Genomic DNA, 25,244 nt, shown 5'->3' with positions numbered 1-25,244 from the left:
ATGAAACATCTGCAGTATGTGAACCTTCAAGGAAACCCTGTGAGCACATGAGTGTACACAAGAGGAGACCAGATTTGAGTCAAGTAAGAAGAGGAGGAGGATGGGAATGATAAAGGAGACACCACTTCTCGAGGTCAGTTATATTCCACATTGCTTTAAGAGAAGTGTTTGTAGGTTTAAATCCACGTCCAAAAAAAAAAAAGAAAAACCTCCTCAGCTTTGTCGCTCCTGCTGACTGTTAACGATGGACATATTGTACTCGTAAAACTACGTGTTTTCACAATAAAATCCTCCATAACAGACCAGGTGTGCTTTAAAGATCAAACGCTGTCATTATATCTTGCAAACAGAAGCAACTGCTTCGAAAAGACAGTCCTTGTTTTTGAAGATGTTACCAGCTTGTATGTCACACAGTAAATATCAAAGAGTGTCACAGAGAGTTTCAACCACACTAGGCAGCAGTGTTTCTCAGGGAAGGAGTCGTTTCACAAAGCAGACAGTCTGCTGCTGCAAAATCACTGACATCAAGACTTTCATCTACCAACGAAGCGCCATCATCCCTGCAATGCATTCCAGGCAGAGATCATTCAAAGGCATTAGAAAGAACAAGTATACGAGCGCATCTGGCATCATCCAGACAGTATGTTTTCATGAATATTTTAGCAAAGCCTTCATAACACTACCATCTTATTAAAACAAATATTTCCCTGATGTTCAGAAGAGTTGCATAAATAGGAACCTGTAATTATAGAACAACAGATACAAGATTCTTTAGAACAAGTCAGAGTTTAAAAAAAGTCAGATAACAATATTTCAGATGGTTATATTGTTTAAAACAAACGCTCAAAACATAAACAACAATTTAATCATTGGATTTGTTTAGTTCTTAAGGAAGATATATACAGAGAAGGGTCTGAAAAATCAACTTGTCATTATTCTCTAGCCTAGTAGATAAATTATGTAATATTACTATATATTGGCTTTTCTGTAACTTTACCAGCATTATATCTGCAATGAACTTGCATCAGTGGATATATGGCTAATTTATGAGTCTAGCTCTATCAATATTCGTTGATTGTTGTCATTTAAATGAAAACACCCCTGCGGTAAGAACTGTGCAAGTTCATCAACCTGCATTTAAAATCCGCCATGATCAGACTGTTAAAGCTAACTGTCAGTCCATCAGTGTGCCAATTCATTCACTGCCCCACAGAGAGCCCTACAGACAAACAGTTGGATCGTGATCACAAGTTGAATTGTACCCAATGAGGCTCTGAAGACCAAAATCTCGTAGATTAAGTGAGAACAAATCACGGACAGTTTGTGTGATGACAAAAAAAGAAGCCCATTTGATTTTAAATTGAAAAAGGTTGAGTTGTAACCCGGCTCTATTTAAACATTTACAAGCACTGTCTGTGTTTTAACAACTTCATCACAAAATAGCCATATGGTTAAAGGGTTTGAAATGTGCTTCCGTCAAAGTGCCTTTTTTCCCCTTCATTAAGCATTTCTAAGTGTGAAAAAAGATAACGAATGAAAACCAGCTAGTGAAATAAAATAAAAACCTCAGTAAGACCCCTTAATACTTAACTCTGCTAATGAGATGAAAAGGATTCTGATTTTGTAACAAACCCATGAATCACTGGAGGGAACATGAGACATAAATGGGCTAATGGGTGACAGACTTAGCTTTGCAGCATATTTGAATGAGGCCTCTGCTGTGACCCTGACGGATCTGTTCTGCTCAGCACGAGATTAAAAAAGGCAGAAAACAGAGTTCCGCGGTGATGTGTTTCATACACTTCTACCAAGAAACCCCTCTCCCTGGTTTCTGAATGTTGATGGCTGACTCCCACACAGGGCAGCAACCCTCACCCCCTCCTCACCCCCTCCTCACCCCCACACTCTGCTACTGCTGCTGAAGCAAAGGAGGTATATGCCTCATAAGCATTTAGCAGTCAAGCTGCCTGCCTGCTGCAGTAAAGACTTCCAGACAGCAGCCTGGCTATAATTAAGAAACAGTAAAACACACACCTAGCGAGGGCTAAGGCTACCACTTGAGATCAAAGACCACTGGCCCTCAACGACAGGCAACCACTGGTTTGGCAAGCGTTTGATCTCCAGTTATGCAACCCTACACGCTTTGCATTTAGGCTGCGAAGTAACAATGTGAGGAGAAAATATAATCATGTTCTGCATTAGAAACAGCCAGAGAAGCAGTAAAGTAAACAGAAAAGGTGGAGAGGAGAGTACTTATTTAGTACTATTGCATGCTAGTTTCTTTTTGGGTTTCACAGATTTGTAACAAGAAACTCGTAAAAAAGAAAAAGGCAGGGCAGGTTGAATAGATTTTTATCCAATTAAATATCCATATTTGGATTTATTTCCTGCTGTGAAAGAACAATGATCATGCACACAGTAAATTAGGTCTGTGATGTTGGCAGCTCAAGTTTCCAGAAATAGTTACAGTAAGAGGAAAACTTGTGAATAGATGCACAAATGAGCTATTGAGAGTAAGAAGTGAATAGTAATTACAATGTTCCAATATAATCCTTTGAGTTTTCAATCATGTTCATACATGAAGGGAAAAGGTGGATTTCTCTCTGATTTCACTTCAGTTTTTATTCAAGTCAATCCTAAATGAGGTGTTTCCTAGGAGAAATCTGTGATCCCCAAATGTTCGGTGGGGCGCAAAAGCAACGTGCTAATCCCAGTATTCAGCTCTATCAAAGCAGCGGTGGGCATTGAGAGCTATAATCCCCCACAGATCGATAAAAAAACTAAAACAGAATCAACATACGGCGAGGTCGACCTACACCATAAGGAAGATTTTAGTTCCAGGTTTTTCTAATGTTAAAGGTATATATATATATATATATATATATATATATATATATATATGTGTATATATATATATGGATATATATGTATATATGGATATGTATATATATGTATATATATATATATACACATATATATATACGTATATATATACACGTATATATATATATATATATATACACGTATATATACATATATATACATATATATACATACATATATATATATATCCATATATATACATATATATCCATATATACATATATATCCATATATATATATACATATATATCCATATATATATACATATATATCCATATATATATACACATATCCATATATATATATACACATATATATATATATCCATATATATACATATATATATATACACATATACATATATACATATATATATATTAGGGCCGGGACTTTAACGCGTTAATTAAGATTAATTAATTACACAAAAATTAACGCGTTAAAAAAATTAACGCATTTTAATCGCACTTATTTTTGCACCGCGGAACGTTTCTCACTGGATGAGTTTCAGGCGTACCGATTATACTGGAGCACCAACTAACGTTCATGACTTCAGACAACAACAAACCACAGTGAACAACAGTGGGAAATGTTGTTTTAAAAAAACGGACGGATGGAAGCGTCGATAAGAGCACGGTTGTGTACAAATTATGCAAAAAGGAATTTGCATATCACCGCAGCACATCAAGCCTCAAGTATCACCTCAATGCAAAACATATAGCAGCTAGCGTGGAAGCTAGCGTGGACGTTAGCCTCTTTTATCGCGTTCACACCAAAAAGAGCCGGTACTAAAATTAGTTCATGAGAACCTTTTTACCCCCCACGAAAGTCCCTGCTAGAGAGCAGAGAGCTGCTAGAGAGCAGGGACTTTCGTACCGCTCTCTTGTGAGAAAAGAGCTATATTTCTGATTGGCTGGGCGGATTGCAAACCACGCCCCGTAAAACTCCCCAAAAAGTTTGGTGAAGCCGCCATTTTATTATCCTCGCATTAGCATTATTAGCATTAGCATTAGCCCAGCGCAGAAACGCAGAGAGACTAACTTATGGCAACACAAAATAAAACATGGGAGCGTTGGAGATGAGGAGGTGTCGGCGTTCTGGCGATTTACTCGGAAGGCTGCTGGGAGTCCCAGCAGCTTCTACTGAAGCCAGTCCCCAACTCCGGGGACTTTGGGCGGCAGTATACGCCGTGAAGTGGTTTGCGGCCTGCCAGTAAACCCAAAGCAGAAGAAGAAGAAGTGACGTCAGCGGCTTCATTTGCCTAATCCACCCCCAGGTTCAAAGAGTTCTCATGAACTAAGTTCTCATGAACCTTTGTGGGAAAAGTACTGCGGTGTGAATGCGCCTAATGGTATACTAAAATCCATGTGAAAAAAATTGCTTCTCAGTTTCTCAAAATTGCGATTAATTTCGATTAATTAATTACAAAGCCTCTAATTAATTAGATTAATTTTTTTAATCGAGTCCCGGCCCTAATATATATATATATATATATATTTAAATGCCAAATGTAAGCCACATATCTATTCCAGTGCACTGCTGTCAGTCAATGAATGAGCCAAGTGTCTGTGGTTAATTGAAAAGTCTTTAATACCGATCCAGTCTGAGTTTATGACAGCAGGACAGTGGAGGCTATGTTTTCTTAATTTATACGGTCTGTTTACCAGAATTAGATTAGAAACAGAATTAGATCAAAACAGATTAGACCACATGCCGAAACTCATCAAGCTCCGCAACAGGTTGTTCACTTCTCAACGTGGCGCGAGTGTCAGTGGTGGGCGGGGCGAGAGGCCACAAAGCGTAGGTTTGCGTACAGACACTTTCTATTTACCTTTAAAACCATGTAAATCATGGCAGAATATTTGTACAAATGTTAAAACATGTCTAGAAGGACACTTTAGTATTTTACTGCAAAAAGCAAGCTTCCAGGATTTGATTTTTGCATTATTGATTGAAAAAAAAAGACATTGTTTGCAAACAGCAGCAGTCTTTTTTAAAGCAGCCTTTCAGTGGAAAATCCCCACCCTCTTTGTTTTGTTTTCTTGGATATTGGCTGGTGCATTTTTTTGTATGCACATGTATTTGAACTTTGGGAATAGTCATGTTGAGCTGTGGTATTGTTTGGAATGAAGTGTTTAGAGTAAATGCTTTTGACAAAGTACAATGAATACATTCCATATCAGCCATCCACTGCACAAAGCATCAGACTTTTGAGGGCTGTTGGCGTCTTCAAAGTGACATCCTGCCACGACAGTATTTACAAAGCAGAACTCACATCCTGTGTGGCCCCCTCTCAGCCCTAACTATAAATGTCTTGGAGGGACTGAATCTGCCCACCAAGTGATGAACTGCTTCCTTCTGCTGCAATCAAAGGAAATGGCAAAATCCTGCAGTGCCGAGCTGAGGATTAAAGGTCAGACTGACATTATCTTACAGGGAGAATGTATTAGGACTTCGCACAGAGGCGCTGCAGTTGTTCAGTTCAAAAGGAAGTACTTTTTTCGACTGCTGTTTTAAGTGCTGTTAGATCGCTGTGTGATAAAACACTGTACACATTACAACAGAGGGTCACCAATGGGAAACAGAATGTTTGCTTTAACACAACAAAGGCATCTCAATGAATAAATGAGAATACAACAAAAACACAGTAACAAATTGTCTCATGAGTGCCCGGGCAAACTCAAGTGCCTTTTCTCTACTTCAAAAATACTCTTCAGATAAAATAATGGACAATTCAGAAAACCCTTAAAGCACCTGTCACACTGTCCCGAAATTGACACCCGATGGACACACGAATATGGAATTGTGAATTTCGCACGAAGATGGCCCCGAACCACACACGAAGGCAACATTTACATTACATTTAAGACATACAACTGCAATGAAAGTACCAAAAACAATTATGTTACAGTACTATGATACTGAACTGATATCTTCAGACTTTGTTCTTTACTTTATCCGTCTTTATATGTAGAAAATATTACGTTTTCTCCGTAATGTTGTTTCCATAGCAACAACAACTTCCTGTTAACTCTCCTTCAAAATAATATATTATATCCTTTTTAGTTTCACAGAACACAAATTGGGTTATTTACATAATATATTTGCATGATTTTGTTGTGCAATAAAACAACCCGATGGACACACGATAAAGGAAATGTTCAAATTCGGCTCTGATCGTAGCAACATCAGGCCATTCGTGAGGGCATCTTAAGCCATCGTATGACCGCCGGTGGAGTTTCTCAGGCTCCGGCAGCAACTTCGTGAGCGGTGGCAAAATCTTTGGCATGCCAAAAAATAGCCGAAGGACCTTGCGAAGGTTCATTTTCGTGTTGAATTTGTGTGTACATTTTGCCCTTCGTAAGGCCATCGTTAGGGCATCTTGTTATCATCGGTGCCATCGGGCATTCGCCCCGATCAGAGTGAGGGTGAATGCACCGATGATAACACGAAGATGACACGACTTGACAAGATGCCCTCACGAGTGCCTTACGAAGTTGCCGCTCACTAAGTTGCTGCCGGAGCCTGAGAAACTCCACCGGCGGTCATACGATGTCTTAAGATGCCCTCACGAATGGCCCGATGTTGCTACGATCACAGCCGAATTTGAACATTTCCTTTATCGTGTGTCCATCGGGTGTCAATTTCGGGACAGTGTGACAGGGCCTTAAAGGGAGTTAAGAGCCTAGTACGGAGAAAACAGAAACAAACTCTGAGAATAACTGTGACGGACAGAGAGACAGAACATCATCGTGGCCCTTTTGCACAACTGCACATTTGTTTTGAGAACTGACCCATACAGATTGATTCATTATTTGCAACTGGAAATGTATCCATCAAAAAATAAAGTTCTTTGTTTGATTTTGACCATCGTGATTTTGACCATCGTGCTATTGTATTTGTACATTTAAACATTGAAGGGGCTGAATAAACTTGCATTATGAGTCATGACACATTATACATTAAAGTGCCCTATTATGCTCATTTTCAGGTTTGTAATTGTATTTTGTGTTTCTACTTTCTATTGTGTGGAGGGTACTTTGGGATTTTAGTCTTTGCAGATGTACATGCACAAACACACATATACAACACACTACTGTGAAAGGGAAAACAACAAAATAACTAATAGGGCCCCTTTAATTTGATGACTAATATCAGTTAAGTTTTGTGATGATACTGTCTACTTAATTAGTAATTCAATATATTTATATTTCTCAAAGTATGTTATGACTCAATATATACGTAGATATACTCAATTGTATGCCAATTAACTTTTAAATAAAACATTTCCTTTACATGTAATTGCTTCCCTACATGGTTACCTGTAAGATGTGAGCAGTTACACGTCACAACACTATTTTCAGATAAATGAGAGGAAGTGAGAAATATCTATTATATTCCTGCATCATTATGTAAATGTTATTCAAAATAATCCAGGTTGTGAACAATACTGCTTTTCCCCTCCAGCTAAAAACATTGGGTGTTATTGTGAACTCGGAGGAGCAGACTTTTTAAAACATATTTTTCAACTTTTTAACTATTTCTCAAGAATGAATTTAGTTGTACTTTTTGATCATGTATTTTCTTGCGACATGATCGGAAGCAAGGAAAGGGAAGAGTCTGTTAAAAGTTTTAATCATAATTTAATGTATTACTCTTTCCAACGGATGACATCTATCTATATCCCTGCCTCACTCAAAAACGGTTTCTAAACTATTACATTTTTTGATTTCCGGTGGGTTTCTAGAAGTGTTTCAGATCCAGTTTTTATATTAAGTTTTAGATTGTGGCTCCAGAAAAGTGTCAGTTTATTATTTCATGATCTAATATTGCCACCAGAGTGGATTTGAAATAATTTTAGCTCCCTTTAAAAATAACTTATTAAAATTAGCAACATCTTTAGGAACTTTAAACAGTCAATGTAATATTAAATACAGGCTTTTAAGGCCCCATTTACACGGGAACGCAAACGAAACGCAAACAAACCGAATTCCATATCAAAAAAGTATTCCGTTCACACGGATACGGCTAAAAAAAAAAACTTGTCCCTTCACACGAGACCGCTCGACCCGCTGGAGACGCTGTAGCATGGGCGTAGGAAGCATCCTCAATGTGGGTGGGACAATTTGACGGGGGGTGTGGGTAGGTGATGGATCTCACCTCCTCTTGGGGGGTCCGGGGGCAAGCTCCCCCGGGAAGATTTGTTTTTAAATGTTGAAGTTAAATGGATCTATCTGGTGCACTTTGAGAGCAAAGTTAGGTACTAAATCTATGGATACATCTCTCAACAACACCCATGTGAAACAGTACTGTTTCTTTATGCATATTTGACTATTCACTCCCCTTTTAAACTGTATTTTTGTTTTACTGTCCTATATGAGTTGGAATTATTTCATACCTGTTATTCTCTTGTTTTTTTATAATGATCCTATAAAAGGTGTGCCTTGGAAATACTTGTTTACATGAGATAACTTAGACTAAAGTCAACGATCGAAACACTCAGAGTCCTTTACCTCCCTGAGCTGACGTTATAAGATTTGTCTGACAGGAGAGAGCTCTCCTCCTCCTTGTTGTAGAAACAACTCCTTATGTATGTTAGCGCTCTCTCGTTCACTCTCTCTCTCGCTCACACAAAATGCGCTCGTCGTGCCACACATACAGCCGAGCTATGACACACAAAGACCCAGAATAACTTTTAATGCTGTATCCTATTATTTTCGATGGCTTTATTGTATGATATGGCAGATGAACAGATCGCCACTGGGCTTACAACTAAAGACACAGCTACGCAAAAAATGCTCATGTGTACGGCTCTGAGAATCTGCCTTGGTACAAAGTAGCAGTGAAAACATGGTACGGAGTTTCATTGATTTGGGCATTCTCACAATAAGCAAGTGGAATGGATTTGATATGAAGTACTGACACAGCGCTCTACAAAGAGCGGTGAGTGGATAGACCGATGCACGGACTTTCCACATGGTAAAAGTGGGGGGGTCTAAACTAATCATTTTAAAAGGTGGGGGGGACTTGTCCCACCTTCATATAATGGCTGGGCCATGCGCTGTAGTACATATGCCGGGCCTGTAAGTGGCGCTGTACTTCCGCCACAACATACACCAAAAGCAGCGAAGAAGACCCCCGAGCATGGTTGCCATGGTTGCCTGGTTGCCCTTATGTTTATTCTCCGCGGTGGATTTAGCAACATGTAGTTCATGTAGTTCTCCATGTCCACTTGTTGCTGATGGTTGTGGTAGAGGAGCTGTAGATTTTGCACTAAAATCTGTAGCATGGTCAGTAGCAGTAGCTACTGACCATGCTACAGCAGTGAGCAGCAGAGGTGGGGAGAGGCGGGGCTATGGCTTCATCGTTATCAGGAAATTATCGTATAGGACGTACACACGTTATCGTTTTAGGGGTCCGTTTCCGCGGTTCCGTTACGGCCTTGTGTGAACGAACGAGCTATACGAAAGAGAAAAGTAGCGGATACAACCCGTTTAGTTCCCGTGTAAACAACACCTAAGTTGCATTTACTGTAGCACTTATTAGCTGGGAATGCTGTGTTTATTTAGTCATGATTGATTTGCCTTGTATGTGGGCAAGGGCACTTGGGGTTTTTGAATAAATGACCATCAGTATTATAGTGTTTTACAAAGAGGAAATTAAAAAATGATTTCATTTGTTGTAAGGAGCTTATATTTCAATCTGCTGAGTTAAAGTGTTTAGCCTTCATCTGGGAGAGTACTGCGTGTTGTTTTTTTCTGACATCAAATGATGGTAGTTTCAAGTTTCATACAAAACAAAACATGTCAGCTTACTTCCAGCGAATCAACCTGTTTAAATGTTCTGAGAAGTCAGACAATTTTTCATTGAAACCACTCAGTTTCACACACTCGCTATAGTTTGTAGCTAGCCAAAAACACTTTTCTAAACCTCACACTCCAACAACCGCCTGTAAGAATCTCCCTCTACATGTAATACCTTGTTGCGAGTGATGTAATGTGAGAGAAAAAGTGACGCACACACGCGCACACACACACACACACACTGGCGTGTGGGCTTGATGTTGGAGCAAGGTCTGAGAATTAATACCTTTACAAAAGCAGTATCCGTAATGTCTGGAACTAAGGTACAATACATTCAGATATTACTTGTGAGCATGTAATTTATAAAGGGAGGCTGGTGTTTCTTCTTTATAATAATAATCTCAATTTCCAAGATACTAAAACTAACAATGAATTTATCATAATGAGTTTTGTCTGTGCAGCCCCATGTTATTATACCATACATCTCATCTGAAAAAAATGACATGGTAAATAATTTGCAGCCAGTTTAGTGAAGCCTAAGCACAGAATGTAGGATTATTAAAAGTCGTCCTGCGTCGAACCTAAATGTGAGTATCAAATTCAATGACAATCCGTCAAATAGTCGCTGATAGATTCCACTCAAAACCAATAAAATGTCAAGCTGCTGGTGGCAGCAGAGAAAAAGATCAATAGGATTCGATGTCTTAGAGCCGATAACGTCTGTGTCCATATAAGACGATCCATATGGTAGATGATCAAATATTCCACTGGATTAGGGATACATTTGTCCTGCTGCTGGCCCTTTGTGAATAGTTACGGAGAACATCGCCTAAAATAAGCGTCTGTGAGCAAGCAAAGGTTCACTAAGTTCTGTGACATACAGTAAAAGAGGCATATTGTGTTTGGGTGACACATAAATTCACCAAAAAGGACGGGATCTTTTCACTTCATAGCCAATTCTGACTTTTCCTCCTGAATGTGCTACATATCGCTGGAACTAACTGCATGTTTGCTGCAGCTCTCACTTATTTGAAATAAAGAAAACAGAAAACACAATTCTGTCACTGCCTGTAATTGAATCAAATAACTTTTCATATCTTGTGCTGCACTGTAACTTTTTTTCTTGTGTTTTATATCGCTCTTATTCCATTTTAGCTTTTTTTAAATGTTTTGTTATTCTCTTGGCTGTTTTAATGTACTTCAACAGCCCCTATTATGCTTTTTAGAGTTGTTCCTTTTCTGTGTTACATAGGTTTTTGTGCATGAATAAAACCTGAAAATTAGTTAAATAGGGTCCCTTTAATTGTCATGCACTATTTCTCAATGCTTTTAAACGTTTTTTTGTAAAACACACACAAAAATGCCCTTCCTTGAATCTGTTTGTGGTAAACAAACATATTGTAGTAAAGAAGAAATTCAAAAGATTAGCAATAAAAAGATAAAATAACAGCAGCATTATCTTTAAATGGATTGTGATTGCCTATCAGGATGTGTGAGTTACAGCACTCTTTGTGATGCTTTCAGTAGAAGACTTCATTTGAAAGTGTTTGGAGCTAACTGAGTGTCTTCTATGAATGCAGACATGTTGTGTTGGCCAGTCTCAGAGATTTGGGCCCAGGTCATTCCTCAATTACTGTTCAAGTGTTTTATGAGGGGTAATGGGGAGGATAGGACTGCAGGCTTTTGTGGCGCACAAAGGGTACTCATGTTTTATGCTGGGAAAAGGTTGGGGGAGAATCCGTTGGGTTTGGGGGTGCAATGGGTGGCCACTCACCCGTTACAAACATCTGTACAAAAAGCTATTCCGTTGGCCCGGCTGAAGAATATCTCAGAGAACAGTGTGCTATAAAAACGCCGAGTGCTGACGTAAAGAAAGGAGTTATGGACATCTAAAATCCATTCGAGTAGAGTTAAAAAGGTCACGACACTTTTGTACTGAAAAGACAGGGTTTGAGGGGGGTGGAGGAGTGAGAAGCTTTACAGCCCAGGAAGACTTACCAGACCGTCACAGTTGTTAATGGCAACCGAGGCCCCGGGTACATCTGTGATGTCACCGATGAAGGTGCAGTCCGTCTTCAGCAGCTCACGGTGCAGTATCCTCTCCGCCCCGCCGCCGGCTTCAGTCTGGTTGGCACCATAGGCGTTGCTGACGTTCCCGAAGTCGTGGATCTCATCGTGCCACTCCACCATGGCGCCCGGTGCCACCAGCCTGTTGTTGGGGCGCAGACGGAGGTGGAACTCCTTCCCGAAGGCGGATATGTTGAAGAAAAGCTTCTGTTCAGCTTCAGCAGCAGAAAACACCTCCCTTTTGACGCGCTGCTTGTGAGTGGCAGAGAGCAGGTGTGACAGGTAGTGTCCGTGAGAGTCGGTGCTGAACGGAGTGACGAGGCCGTATTCCTTCAGCCGGATCCTCAGCTGGTCTGCAAAACACAATGAGACCTTTATTATGTCAAGGCAGCAGAGACAGACTAGTGCAAGTTGTTATTATAATTAGTTGGGAGAAGTAATATGTCTCTTAGACAGGGGCTCTTCTTGTGACCTTTTTTGACTGGATTTAGGAACAAATGCAACAAATATATTATATTTTTTCTAAATGAACACAAAACAAAACAAAAAACTAGGAAAAAAAATACACATTTTAAGTCTATTGTCGGAAGTTATATTGCTTTCTTTGTCTGGCCAATTTTTCAAAACCCAATGATATACAGCCTAAAGTCATATTAAACAGTACATCGTCACATTTGGGAAGTTGACGGAATGGAATATTTAGTATTATAGATCAAATTTGAAAACTTTTTAAAGTACAATATTAAACATCAAGTATTGAATGAGGCTTCAGGCAAGTATTAATATTACTACTATCATTTAAATCATAAAAAAAGGAAGTTTACATTTGCAAAGACATTACAAAGCAAATGAAATATCATATCTGAACTAGTTTGCTCCTCTTTCTTAAACACGTTAGCCCTAGCTCACTCATGTACACACTACAAGGTATTTGACCTAGACTTTAAGATGGCATGTTTTTGATCAGCTGTTGTGGCGCTCACATGTCGGGCCAAAGCATTGGTCTTTGAAATGTATGAGGAGGCTGGATTTTCTTATGCCATCATTGATCCATACATGGCCTTGAGCTGCATCAAAGTGTGCATAATTTCATCAATAACAATGTCTCTTTTAAGCCATAATGATCTCAGCATAGAAAAAAACATCATTCCACAAGACTTTGATAATATGTAGCTGCGTTGAACAAAAATATGAATTTGATATGCTGGATTCTTTCAATATCATCTTGGCAAATTGCTGCATTCACCCTCAGGCTCTTGTTTACAGGCTAATATGCAGTCAACTCAATTGTACAAGGACATCTGTGGGTTTCGCAAGCACTCTCAGTTTAAAGGACATTTCCACCCAGACTTGGCTAGCAAATGTGTGCAAAAGCAGACACATTCAAAAATATTTGGTCGGTTTTGGTTGGTAAAAAATGTAACATGAATATTGAAACCTTGTAATTATCTTGTAGGTTTTGACTAGAAGAACAGGTGTCAATGGTAAAATTACATGTCTGAGCAAACGCCATACCTTACAAATCATAGTGTGCACGCTGTGTAAAGAAAAATGTAATTGGTGAGCTTTTGAGAGAAAACATGGAGATATCAAAGAGCAAATTAGATCACAAAATGATGCAGATTAAGCTGAGAGGGAGGAAGCTTTATCGCGGATTGTGTGAGGTTTGTAATATCTCTACTACCAAAGCAAACTGCAGGCCCGTGCCTGGTTTTGAAAATGCAAAAACATCAAAAGCCTTCTTTTTCAGGGCTAAATACCTCACAGTTGCATCACACTAAGTTTGCCGGCTGAGTTAGACGTTTGATACTTATATGTGAACAACTTGTCCAACACGTGTAGAGCATGTAAGTTTAGACAGTGTATTACTACATCCAACCCAGTTCACTATTTGCAGGAAAGCTGGTGTGAGAAATTGTTAAGATTGAAAAAACGTTATAGAGCCATGGGTCAAAGAGAAGCCAAGAATCAGCTCTGTGTATTTGAGATAATTTGTAGGGTATCAATGCTTAAACCTAAGGAGGCCCAGGGCTAATATTAAAAGCCATTCCTTCTCCTCGGAGAAGACTATGTTCTACAACCTTTTTTTTAGACCTTCACCTACATAATGGAGTTTTTTAAAAGCCCCTAAAACTTTGGATTCAAATTATGTCAGAGGTCACAAAGACATGTTTTGTTGTCATTTATTTAAGTTCTAATCCTTGAGCTCATTTACTAAATATAACCCCACTATTTCAAACAGCAATTGAATGCATTTACATGTAGTTATCATGTCTCTCTATTAACCTGTTTTTGGGGGTATTGGAAAGCACTAAAGCAACGATGCAATCCAGCGCAACTTTGTTAAAAAGTATTGCGTACGGTGGCCGAAAGGCAGTGGTTTACCGGCCATCGGGACGTTTGGGACAAAGCCCGATGGGCCAGATAACTCACTAGCAGCCCCCCCCCCTTGCCGTTGACAATTTACTAGCGGGACCGAAGTGGGCCGGTCGGATAAGCCACGAAGTGGGCCGGTCGAGATGCCCGTGCTGATTTTTTGTCCCAGTCCGCCCCTGCCGACAGGTGAAGACGTGACACAACAGCCCAACTCACTGCCATTGCAAATTAAAAATACAAATGTGCCAGAACACATGCAAATGAAAACATGTGGATGACACATACACAGCAATTAGAACACATTAATGAAATTGATGACATATGTGGAAGTTTACTGAAAGTGGACACAAAACATTTCAAATAAAAAACGCTGCAAGAGGCTCAACGGAAAAAGGGACACTAATTAGTGATGCACACATGTACTGGGACCGGAGCACTGACGTTCGGGGACTATAATGTTTGCCAACTGTCACTAGCAGTCAGTCTGTTTCCTAATTGTTAGTGTGTTTTATCAGTATATATATAAACTGAAAAGAAAGCCTGCCTTTAAAGGAATATTTACTTTTAGAATACCTTAAAGGCTTCTGTTTGCAGCACCATGTGGGAGGGGTCTTCTTCAGGGAATATGTAAGATTAAAGGAACCAAAATGAAAATAGCGAAACATGAATCAGAATCCTTTGATTTTGGAAAAAGAATAGTAACTCATTTTTCACAGAGAATAGTGAACTCGTTGTATTGTGCAGTTTTTCAAGTCTTGCAAGGTCAGATTTGATGTGAAGCTGTTCACGAGCTGTTCACAAAAGGAGAGTGTAGAGTGCATGTTTGATACTTGTATAGGTCAACCCTTCATTGTAACAACTTTGATTATGCACTTGAAGAATAGAAAACCTGACACAAGGCATCACTTATGTCAGGTTTTCTATTCTTCAAGTGCATTTTTGTTCACAGATTTAAAAAATAATAATAATTGAAGGTCAATTCAAACCATAAATATTGTTCACATAACTTTAAAAGGCAAACTCTTGAGAGTGTTTGCATTGAGAATAATTCAATAACAGTACGGAGTAAAGAGTTTGCAAACAAAAATGCATTTTTTTTTACCGTGATTTAATTGTAATACACGTTTCAAAATGATGCCGAAGTAACAACATACTGATACCAGTTAGTAAAAACCGTGAATTAATGCTGTGACAAGTCTGCAGACAGGCGACAAACCTTTTAAAATGCGTGTTTTCTGAATGGAGATCGGATCGATCAGGATTTAAACTAACCTGTAGCTGCTCCGTCCACACTCACAACAACGGCCTATACAGACATAAATAAACCAGCGACTCTACTCGCCATGACACAGACAGTCTGTGGTTTGTACATGTTTCACTTTTGTCCAGTTTCTGAACAGATATGAGGAGCTGTGAGCTCTGTGTGCTAACAGCTAACGGCTGATGTTTCGGGACATGTTGCGCTGTCGGGTGCTGACCAATCACGAAGCGTAATTTCTTGACTGGCAGCAAAAACAACCAATCACAGCAGTGCTTCTCCGGCTGGCTCTGTCCAATCACAAACAAGAAGTGTTCTCCCTAAAGGAATACCCTTTCTGTATAAGTTGAAATGCTGTGGTGTTTTCTGAAATGCTGTGGTGTTTCCTGAAATGCTGTTTTGACTTGCACTTCAGGGCCACCCTATATTAGAGATGATTTTAATACACATTTTATTTGCACCAATGATTTTAGGTTATTGATCATTTCATTGTATCTTTACTCCCTTCGTTAGTTACATTACATAATACATTTTGAATCAGTCAGATGTTTGGTCCCACATTGGACACAAGCAGTGATCGCTATGGCAAAAGGCATCTGTTGATCTGACCCATCTGTCCTGCTTGTCCACCTGCCATACACTAACCATTCTTAACAATCGTATGGTGAGTTTACACATAGGAGTAATTTAAAAGCCTGATAAATGTATGCTAAAGTCCAAGCAATCCTGCATAAATTGATAGTATTTATTCAAATTGTAAATAATTTTCATTTAGTCATTAGTCTGACTAAACAAATACATTCAGCACAATAAATCCATTGTTAAATGGATTTAATTCAGGGCTTCTCCAGGAATCACAGCCAATATCAGCCACTTAAGGGCATTGTCTATCCCTGTATGTGATCTGGGTCCCTTTGGTGTGTCTTTTTGTATTATAATTATCATCTTTTGTGTTCATTTTTCTTGTCAAATGTGGACTTAATAGTCTAAAATAAAATGAAATTAATCGCTTGTTTAAATGTATTATTTTTGGTTAGGTAAAGGCTCATTTCTGGTCCTTATCATACCAACGTTTTATAAACTGTTGTTGCAGAGTCAGTTTCCAGACAAAGAGCAAAAGTAAAGGCGACGTACCTTACTGCAAGAACAGCCCCTGGGGGTTTGTGTTCTGCTACTGTGAGAGGATAATATTGATCTATCTTCCTCTGCTATATTGGATATGCTGTGGCCTTCACCGCCACCATATCTCAACTCACTAGGATCATTTGTGGAGAAGTGTTACTCAACTCCCATCAACCTTCACCAAAACACGAAATGAGAACACTTTTTGAAAGAATGTTGTTGATGCCTACAGTAGAGTTACAAGAAAACTGCAGTCAAGGAGTTCTGAGATTTGTCACAAATCTGTCAAATTTGAAAATCTGTGAACGACAGACACCCACCAATTTTACGCTGCCATGAACATGATGACACCGGCTCGCCATACGCCTGAGGTTTTCAATGTGTCCCCTGAAAGAAAATGTTGTTCATGGCTGTTTAGAATGGCCACATGTGAAGGCCAGGAAAAAAGCCTCCAGTCATAGATGAGGATAAGACATGATGAATTGTGAGCACTAGAAGTGATGGCAGTAGTTGTGTGGAAGACAACAAAAAACCCTGCTTTCTCTCACACCTCTGCATGCCTTTAAAGCCCAGTGAGGCGATTTGTGACTGGACTATATCAATAATACATTTGACTTAAGTTGATCACCAGGCTACTCTCTGCAAAAAAGGCTGTGATTTCATTTGAGATAGTATGTTTCGGGAAGTTGCAACGATTGAGTGAACTACCACTTCAATAGTGAGGTCAGAAAGATGTGGGCTGAGCTGGATATTTGACAATATTCCACCATCAGACAAGCTTTTGGGTTGAAGCATCCTGACGCCTTAGGAGCCCTTACACATCTAGCCTCGGCCAACGGACAGCTGACCACCGGGTTGGAGGAAATAGCTGTGCTTTCTGTACGTTAGAGGGGAAAACTAGTCAGTGTTATCCAGTTTTTTTAAAACAGTGTAAACTATGCACTATTTCATACCAAGCCAATATCTATACATTAAATGGGCATAATTGATGGATCGTCTGACGGTGCCAATTTCAGATGCTGTAAGACGTTCTGATAAAACATTGTGTCAAGAATATATTGAAAGAAAATGCAATTAAAAAAATAAAGTTAATTTAAACTTAACTCATGCTAAACTTGTTTTCTTTACTTATCCTAATCTTACTTTTTTTTGTGAATTTTGCCTGTACGGGTTAAAAATCAGACACAACAAACTATTTTAAAGTGCTTGTTTCGGGCCGCCGCGTTGCTCAGTGTCTAGAGATGGTGGGCCATGAACTGCTCAGTCCCTGCTGCGGACACAGGTTTTAATTAAGCATGCGATCCCTTTTCGGTGTCATCCCCTGTATCTCCCCCCTTTTAGCACTGTAAATCCAAATTAAGGCTAATATATCCAAAAAAAATACGCTTCTTTAAGTTGTTCAAGGTCTATGCTCATGAGATGTCATCATTTGCATCATTGACGCAGCTTGCTGTTCTCCTCTATTTGGATCGTGTCCATTTGGTAGCACTTGTTTTGCAAAGCTCTCACAAAACTCTCAAAATAAGGTTAGCTGTTGATCTCAAATGGTTAAAGTTAGGGTTAGAGCTAGAGCTGTGTTTCAATACCTGCTTCCAGCTGACATTAATACAAAATTAGCAGTGTCAGTTATTGGGTTATTAGACCCATAATAATTAGAAAGTGTACACATCAAGGTACATCATCGGTACTATAATTAAAATGAAGGGGACATGCTTTGAAATACATTTGTTTAAAAAATGTGGGTGGTCAAGGTGACGTAACAGCAGGTTAGTTTATGTTGTCTTACATTATACACTAAAGTAAAAAAACATCTTATTGATATTTCCTTTTTTGTTTTGTATTAAGTTGCATCACATTTGATATTGAGGTAATCAGAAAGTGTACAGGTGACATTACTTTTATATTTTGATACTCAGATTACATTACTGATTAGTAGTTAGTATTTGTAATGGTTTACATTTGTTAAGTAACCCTCCCAATCCTGCGTAACAGGTACAGAGATAGAGTATAATAAAGTAACTGATGAGACATGTGAACTGCAACAAGACCCAATGTTGTCAGAAAGGAATTTTTCTCACAACTTTAAATGGTAAAAACTTTAAATGGTGTGTTTACATCAGAACTGGCATACTATTGTCCATCATTATTCAATCCCAGTATGTTGTTCTGCTAAAATATGACAATCAAATTCTCCTCAACTCTTCAGATTAGTGTGTACAGTATAACCGTTAATAATCTGGTCATGACAATAATTCGGATTTCTACCCAAGAGAAAACATGTTGAAAGCGACAAGTTCTCATAAATATCACATGGGAGCAACATCTCTTCTTAGAAGTAGTCCTTACTTGAACTTGTAAAAGAAGGGAAAGACGGAGGTGGAACATTTAAGAGAAACCATACTAATGGCGTATTTCTACTGCAGGGCCTCGTACGGCTTAGTACGGTATAGTTAGGCCTTGGTAGGCCAGGCTCACTTTATGCTGCGTTTCCATTACAGTTTAGTAGCTGGGGCAGTAACTATAGTAACGCAGTGTAGGCGGAGCCGTGACGTCATATTCAATGCGAACCACAGAAAACCAACATCAGCAGTTAGCTGTTAGCACTCAGAGCTCACAGCTCCTCATATCATATCTGTTCAGAAACTAGACAAAAGTTAAACAAGTACAAACCACAGACTGTCTGTGTCATGGCGAATACAGTCGCTGGTTTATTTATGTCTGTATAGGCCGTTGTTGTGAGTGTGGATGGTCGGAGCATATACTGCGTTAGCTTAGCCGATCTCCATTCGGAAAACACGCATTTTAAAAGGTTTTTCGCCTGCCGTCTGTCTGCAGACTTGTCAAAGCATTAATTCATGGTTTTTACTAACCGGTATCAGTATGTTGTTACTTCAGCATCATTTTAAAACGGGTATTACAATTAAATCACGGTCAAATATGTTCATTTTGTTGTAGTTGTAGCCCCCTTGCCAGCGATTCTCTCACTAGTTTAGTATACTCAGCCCGGTTGTTGGCCCGGAAAACAACCTGGACTTTGGAGGGCCATAAACACTGAGAAACAGTACCTGTTAGCCGGAACTACCCCAAGTGGAAACGCAACAAAAAACGGGCCGGGTTTGGCACGGCACGCTTAAACCGTGCTACGCGCTGCAGTGGAAATGCGCCATAAGTGGGTGAAATAACTGCTTTACAAGGCTGATAATAGGCTCAGGAAGAGAGTATAAGCAAAACTTCACTGTAAGAGCCACATTTGAAGTATTTTTCTGTGTGTATTATGGTACATGTTTTTTTAGTCACTATAGGTGGTGGGCGTGTCATTGGATTTGTGTGGTGACGTTTGTGGTTATATCCGGTTGCTTTTACCTGCGCACTTTATAATAGATGGAGGGGAAGTGAGCTGGAGAAGGACCATTTGTGTTGACCGCACGCACGCACTCACGCATAAAGGAATATAGGCCTACGCATTATGGATATGGAATGTTTGCTTTGGAAATAAAAGGTCAAACGCATACTTTTGGAAAGACTGAGTTTTTGCGCGTCCACAGTGTTTTTTCTCTTGTTTAGTCCCTCGTGGCACTTTGTTTGGATATTACTGCCGCGATATTCACCACAGGCCCAACTGGCAGCTGTCATCTTGCTGTGTGAGGGCCCTAGAGGTGCTCAGAAGATAACGGTGGGTGTAAAAGGATCCTACGAGGACGCTGTTGCAGCTCACTTGTTTCTTAACCTCAGAATTGATAACAGATGTGCAGGATTTAGAAGTGGAATTTTCTTTCCTGTATAACAAAGCCCTTGAAGCAGTTTGCTCTTGTAACATGTGCGTGCATGCGTGTGCGTGTGTGTGTGTGTGTATGTGTGGGGGGGAACGCTGGGGTGGTAGCAGAGGGTATGTGGGGGGGGGAGTATTACAGAGCTCCTCACACACACACAAACTCCCCTCCCACTTTGATCTCACTGCACCAAGGTTGTCCTCCCGAGTTCACTTTCTCACAACTTCCCTGTAATAATTAAAAACGATGAAGAGAAAATAAACACAACTCACCCTCTTTATCTACTTCACCAGCCTGTAAGAGGGGAGAAAAGATAAGCTCGTTAAAATGCGGGGAAAGCAAGAAGGAAATCTGACAGTGTGAGATGTCCAGTTTACTGTACGCTACTTGTTAAAAAAAACGAAATAACATAAATGCCTCTATTTTACTCTTATGTAACTCATGCGTGTGCATTGTCAACATGTATTTCACAGAGGAAGCAGTGTGCGTATTCGCAAAGCCAAAACGTGAACGTTTTAAGACTTTAAAAATAATAACCTGTCGCCGTGCCAGCCCCGCTTCTGCGTTGGGTTCACGGGACAACAAGCGACACATTTCAGCAACAGTTGGCAGGAAAACGAGGCGACAGTGAAGCGGCACGGACACTTACCTTGTCAGCTGAAGTCAATACAAATCCTACAAGTAGCAACGCTAGTGATAGGACAGCCATCACGAGTCTTTAAATGATTCAAAGAAAGAATTAAAAAAACGTTATCCCAACGTCAAATTTAAAATAAGGACAAACAAAATCTCTCTACGCAAGCGGCTCATTCAAGAGTTATCAAAGTGGATATGCAGCCTCTGTTTTAAAGTCTCAGAAGAATAACATGTAAACGTTTCATTAAAGCAGGAGTGAGGCCAGTTGCGACACTTTGTCAGTCAGTGGGTTTTTTTTTTCTGTTCGACCGAAAGTTTCTAGAAAGTTTTTTTTTGTGGAAGTTAGTAGGACATCCCCTCTGCCGCTGGCCGGACAGAGCTGCAGTGTGAAGCTCTTGCAACCTGGCACTTGGCTCCCCTGGCTAATAAACGGCAAAGACCAACCCTGCGTGACGTCACTTCATCCCAAACACATGGAGGGACAGAGGAGGAGGAGATGGGGGAGGAAGAAGAGCACCCTCTCTCTAACCTAATCCCACAGGGCAGAAGAGTCTGGATATTAGTGCCAGAGATGTTAAACTACTAAGTACATTTACTCAAGTACTGTACTTAAGTTCCATTTTGAGGGACCTGTACTTTACTTGAGTATTTAAATGTGGTGCTACTCTGTACTTCTTCTCCAATAGAGGTATATAGTGTATTTTTACTCCACAACATGAATTGTATACCTTTAGTTACTTTGCTGATTTGGATTAATGATGTGAAATATATTCAACAACACTTAAATCAGACTTTAGTTACACCTGGAGTAAATACACAAACTACCCTGCAGTATACAAAGTCATTAAAACTAGCTGCACCTTTACCAGCTGAATGCATCAATAATTATAATCAAAATATATCATATAAATTATTCTGAAATTGACCAATTTGCATAATGATTATTATTAATGTTGGTACTTTAAGTATAGTTTGTTTCCAATACTTTTGTAGTTCTACTTAAGTAAGGTTTTGAATGCAGGACATTTATTGTAACAAAGTATTCCTGCTCTTTGGGACTTCTACTTTTACCCAAGTACACAACCCAAGTACTTCTTCCACCTTTGATTAATGCTAAATATGTTTTAACGATAGCGCAAATGTATTAGAAGAAGAGGTGGAGAGTAACAAAATACATTAACTTAAGTTACTTAAGTATACACAAAGGGAAATTTAACTTCTAACTCCAATATATTTATCTGATCATTTTAGTTACGTCGCATGTTGAATCTATAAAATAAAATAAAACAAATAAATGAATTATCATCAAACAATATAGATCCAAATCCCTTGATCCCCAAGAGGAATCTCACAAACAGTAGATGAAGATTTTAAAAATGATCTCTATGCTTGAAAAATAATTTTAATCAACTTTATTACAGTTAGTTTATAATTAGTGTGTTATAATCCATCGGTAATAGGTTTGAATGGAAGTTTACACATAAGTTAACGTTAACTAACACTATCTAAAACTCTCCATACTAAAGTATAAATCTACATAGGATACTGTAAAAGAAAATAAACTTATTGCAAACACATTTAATTAATAAATAAATAAAACATTAGATAAGATGCCAAGTACAGTTATATTTTTAAACACCCTGTGGGCGTTACATTGTGTTGGTGTACCGTTATACCGAATATAACACATTTTTATCGCATGTGATGTGTTTTACTGTACGTTGAGAACAAAAATGACGGATTACACTTTCTCTTCACGTCATTTTTATTATTAAATAGTAAAGAGAATACAGCGTAGGCTTGACATTATTGAAGAGAAAAGATATTGATTGCAAGATAAAATCCTTGATTAAATCAAAATCCAAAACTAGCACTCCCACCAATACTTGAATAGCCTTTAAATTAAAAAAAATCCGGGGAGGGGGGGAGTAAGATGTGGAGAGTGATGTTACTCTCCAGATCTTACTACATTTTGAAGATTACTCCTGGATCAAATTCATTTTTTTTATCTTCAACGTTTTCATCTGATGTTGTTTCCAAGGCATGAAGAGGTGAAAAGACCAGAACAACATAGACATATTTTTGTGTAACAGATCATTTCTTTAATCATTTTGTGAAGTATGGTTGAGGTGTTGACCATATAACCAGTATGTGTTAAATCTGAAAGTACGGGCAATCATAATTACAATGCCCTTCCTCATCTGAACACATGGTGGGACAGGAGAACAAGGAGAGCCTGCCTCAAAACCCAAACTGAAAAGGAAAGCATGAGAAAATACAGGCAATAATAAAGCAATATGACATGCAAATTCATCTCTATTAAAATCAAACGAAAAGGACCTTCAATCTTGGAAGACATTGCTGTTTCTGTTTGTCAGAAGTTAATTTGATTTCTTCTTTTTTACTGCAGACATTTTTCGTGCATCCGTCAACTTTTAAATATTCCATAAACGGAATACATTTTAGATTTACCATTTGAGGGCAGTGAGTTCCTCTCTCAGCTGACTGAACAACTCCAGGGGGCAAAGTTTCATGTAGAATCAGAAGGTTAACATTTAAATGAACTCCCTCACTGCTGACTGAACATCATCCACTTTTTCTCCATGTCATGACTTAAGAGTGATTCAGTGGCAGCGTGATTTATTTTATTCCAGGCTATCTTAGAAATCTATGCAACTTTGAGATTCATTAGCGTATATATCTTCTTTGAAAGTTGACTCAAGCAAGTACATCAGCCGGTCCATCAATGGTTAAAATCCAACCTTTTATGAATAGCATTGATGTTCATAAATACTAATAGCTTCGTAGAACGTTGGCGTGTGCTATTAAGACTGCCTACCTGCAAACTGGGCTTCAGAAGTCCTCAGTTGAGGGGTTTTGAGATAATAATTGGGAGAGGAAAACGGGAAAGACAAATCTACTCTTAAAATTTGCATCATTGCTTTCCCTAAATTCCCCTAATTTCACCATTTTGGGGTTCAGACAATTATATGTAAAACCATATGAAAAGCTCAGGTAATAATATGTAAATACAACTGAATTGCAATTGATCATTTTACATTATATAAACATATGTTCTTACTTTACAATCATCATTATTTTCAATATCTCCTGTTTGTGGCAGCACATTATTGTCTTGTACAACCTTATTTAACTTTTGTATATATTCTAGATGTAGAGTAAAGAGTACATTAATTATTTAAAATAAGCGGTATAAAGAAACAAAAAATGTAAAGTAAATGACCTAAAAAGTGTTCTTGAGTACATTACTTGAGTAAATGTAAATATTATCTTTCCATCTCTACTTTTGATGTTTCCTTTAGCAAAATGACTATTACTTTCTGTTGAAACTTGATTCTGTAAACTTTTCTCAGGGGCATTAGCCAAGTATTTGCTTCCATTTCTTTGGACAGAGTTGACCTCACAAAGAAATTAGTTGATTTCTTAACATTCAAATACATATTTAATAGTACTTCAAAGACTTTTCAGTCAACTTTGGTGAGAGGAGCTTTTTTGTTCAAGGCCTGTCCGTCATGCTCAAAGGCACCAGCATAGACAAGGGGAAACATCAAAGAAGATCAAACTAGTCATCAGTCCCGCAGACTGACTTCCCAAATGATGATCAGAGTCCATGTTCTTCATCCAAGTAAAATAGCCAGACAAAACAAGAATCATAATGATATGGATTTGTATCTTCTAGTCAGACCTCTCTATACATCAATCATTAAGAGTGAGACCATTTATCAAATACAGAATGGATGTCAGCTAACCATACTTTCATTCACTTATAATGTACAAGGCTTTGTTGAATAGTTTAATCTGATGGTGAATGTCGACATCAAACAGTCTGTTATTTCTCACTGCTGTTGAGGATGCTCTGATAAAGGAACCATGTGCAGTCAAATCAGAAAGAAGTCGAGTCAATTTAGCAATGTCAGCAGTACATCAGTAAACATAATGGTATATGGATTGATGATTGCTGAACTTTCCTTAAATAGTAAAATAACAAGAGGTTAAGAGACACAGAGAGCTGGATGACAAACAAATCACCCAAAGAAGACAAACAAAATACACGGTAGGGGCTCTGGCAGTGTTTCAAGACTGGTACATGAAAAACTAATTTGAACAAAACAGTGGCCTGTGCTACGAAGCAGGATTTGCAGTTAGCGAGGTAACTTCAGGGTTAACTCTGGCTTTCCGGTCCTACGACGCTGGTTCACTTCTTACCGGGGTAGATCTCGGGGTAGATAGATCTCCCATGGTAACTTATGCTGAACACCTAACCTGCTCCGGAGCAAATGTGATTAAAGTCAGATCCACTCGTGTTTTAGA

At 38.9% G+C, this 25,244-nt stretch overlaps 1 protein-coding gene across 1 annotated transcript in view; it reads right to left on the bottom strand.

Moving 5' to 3' along the window:
* Nucleotides 1-21,299, bottom strand: part of adamts3 (ADAM metallopeptidase with thrombospondin type 1 motif, 3) — a 225,536-nt gene extending 204,237 nt beyond the window's left edge. Inside the window, 3 exon segments of the mRNA XM_034216683.1 lie at nucleotides 11,682-12,103; nucleotides 20,549-20,570; nucleotides 20,926-21,299. Coding sequence (XP_034072574.1) covers nucleotides 11,682-12,103; nucleotides 20,549-20,570; nucleotides 20,926-20,985 — 504 coding nt within the window. The 5' untranslated portion in view covers nucleotides 20,986-21,299.
* Between the last annotated feature and the right edge of the window lie 3,945 nt (nucleotides 21,300-25,244).

The sequence above is a fragment of the Gymnodraco acuticeps genome, unplaced genomic scaffold, assembly GCF_902827175.1.
Source record: "Gymnodraco acuticeps unplaced genomic scaffold, fGymAcu1.1, whole genome shotgun sequence".
Taxonomy (NCBI): domain Eukaryota; kingdom Metazoa; phylum Chordata; class Actinopteri; order Perciformes; family Bathydraconidae; genus Gymnodraco; species Gymnodraco acuticeps.
This window is presented reverse-complemented; position numbering and strand designations above follow the sequence as displayed.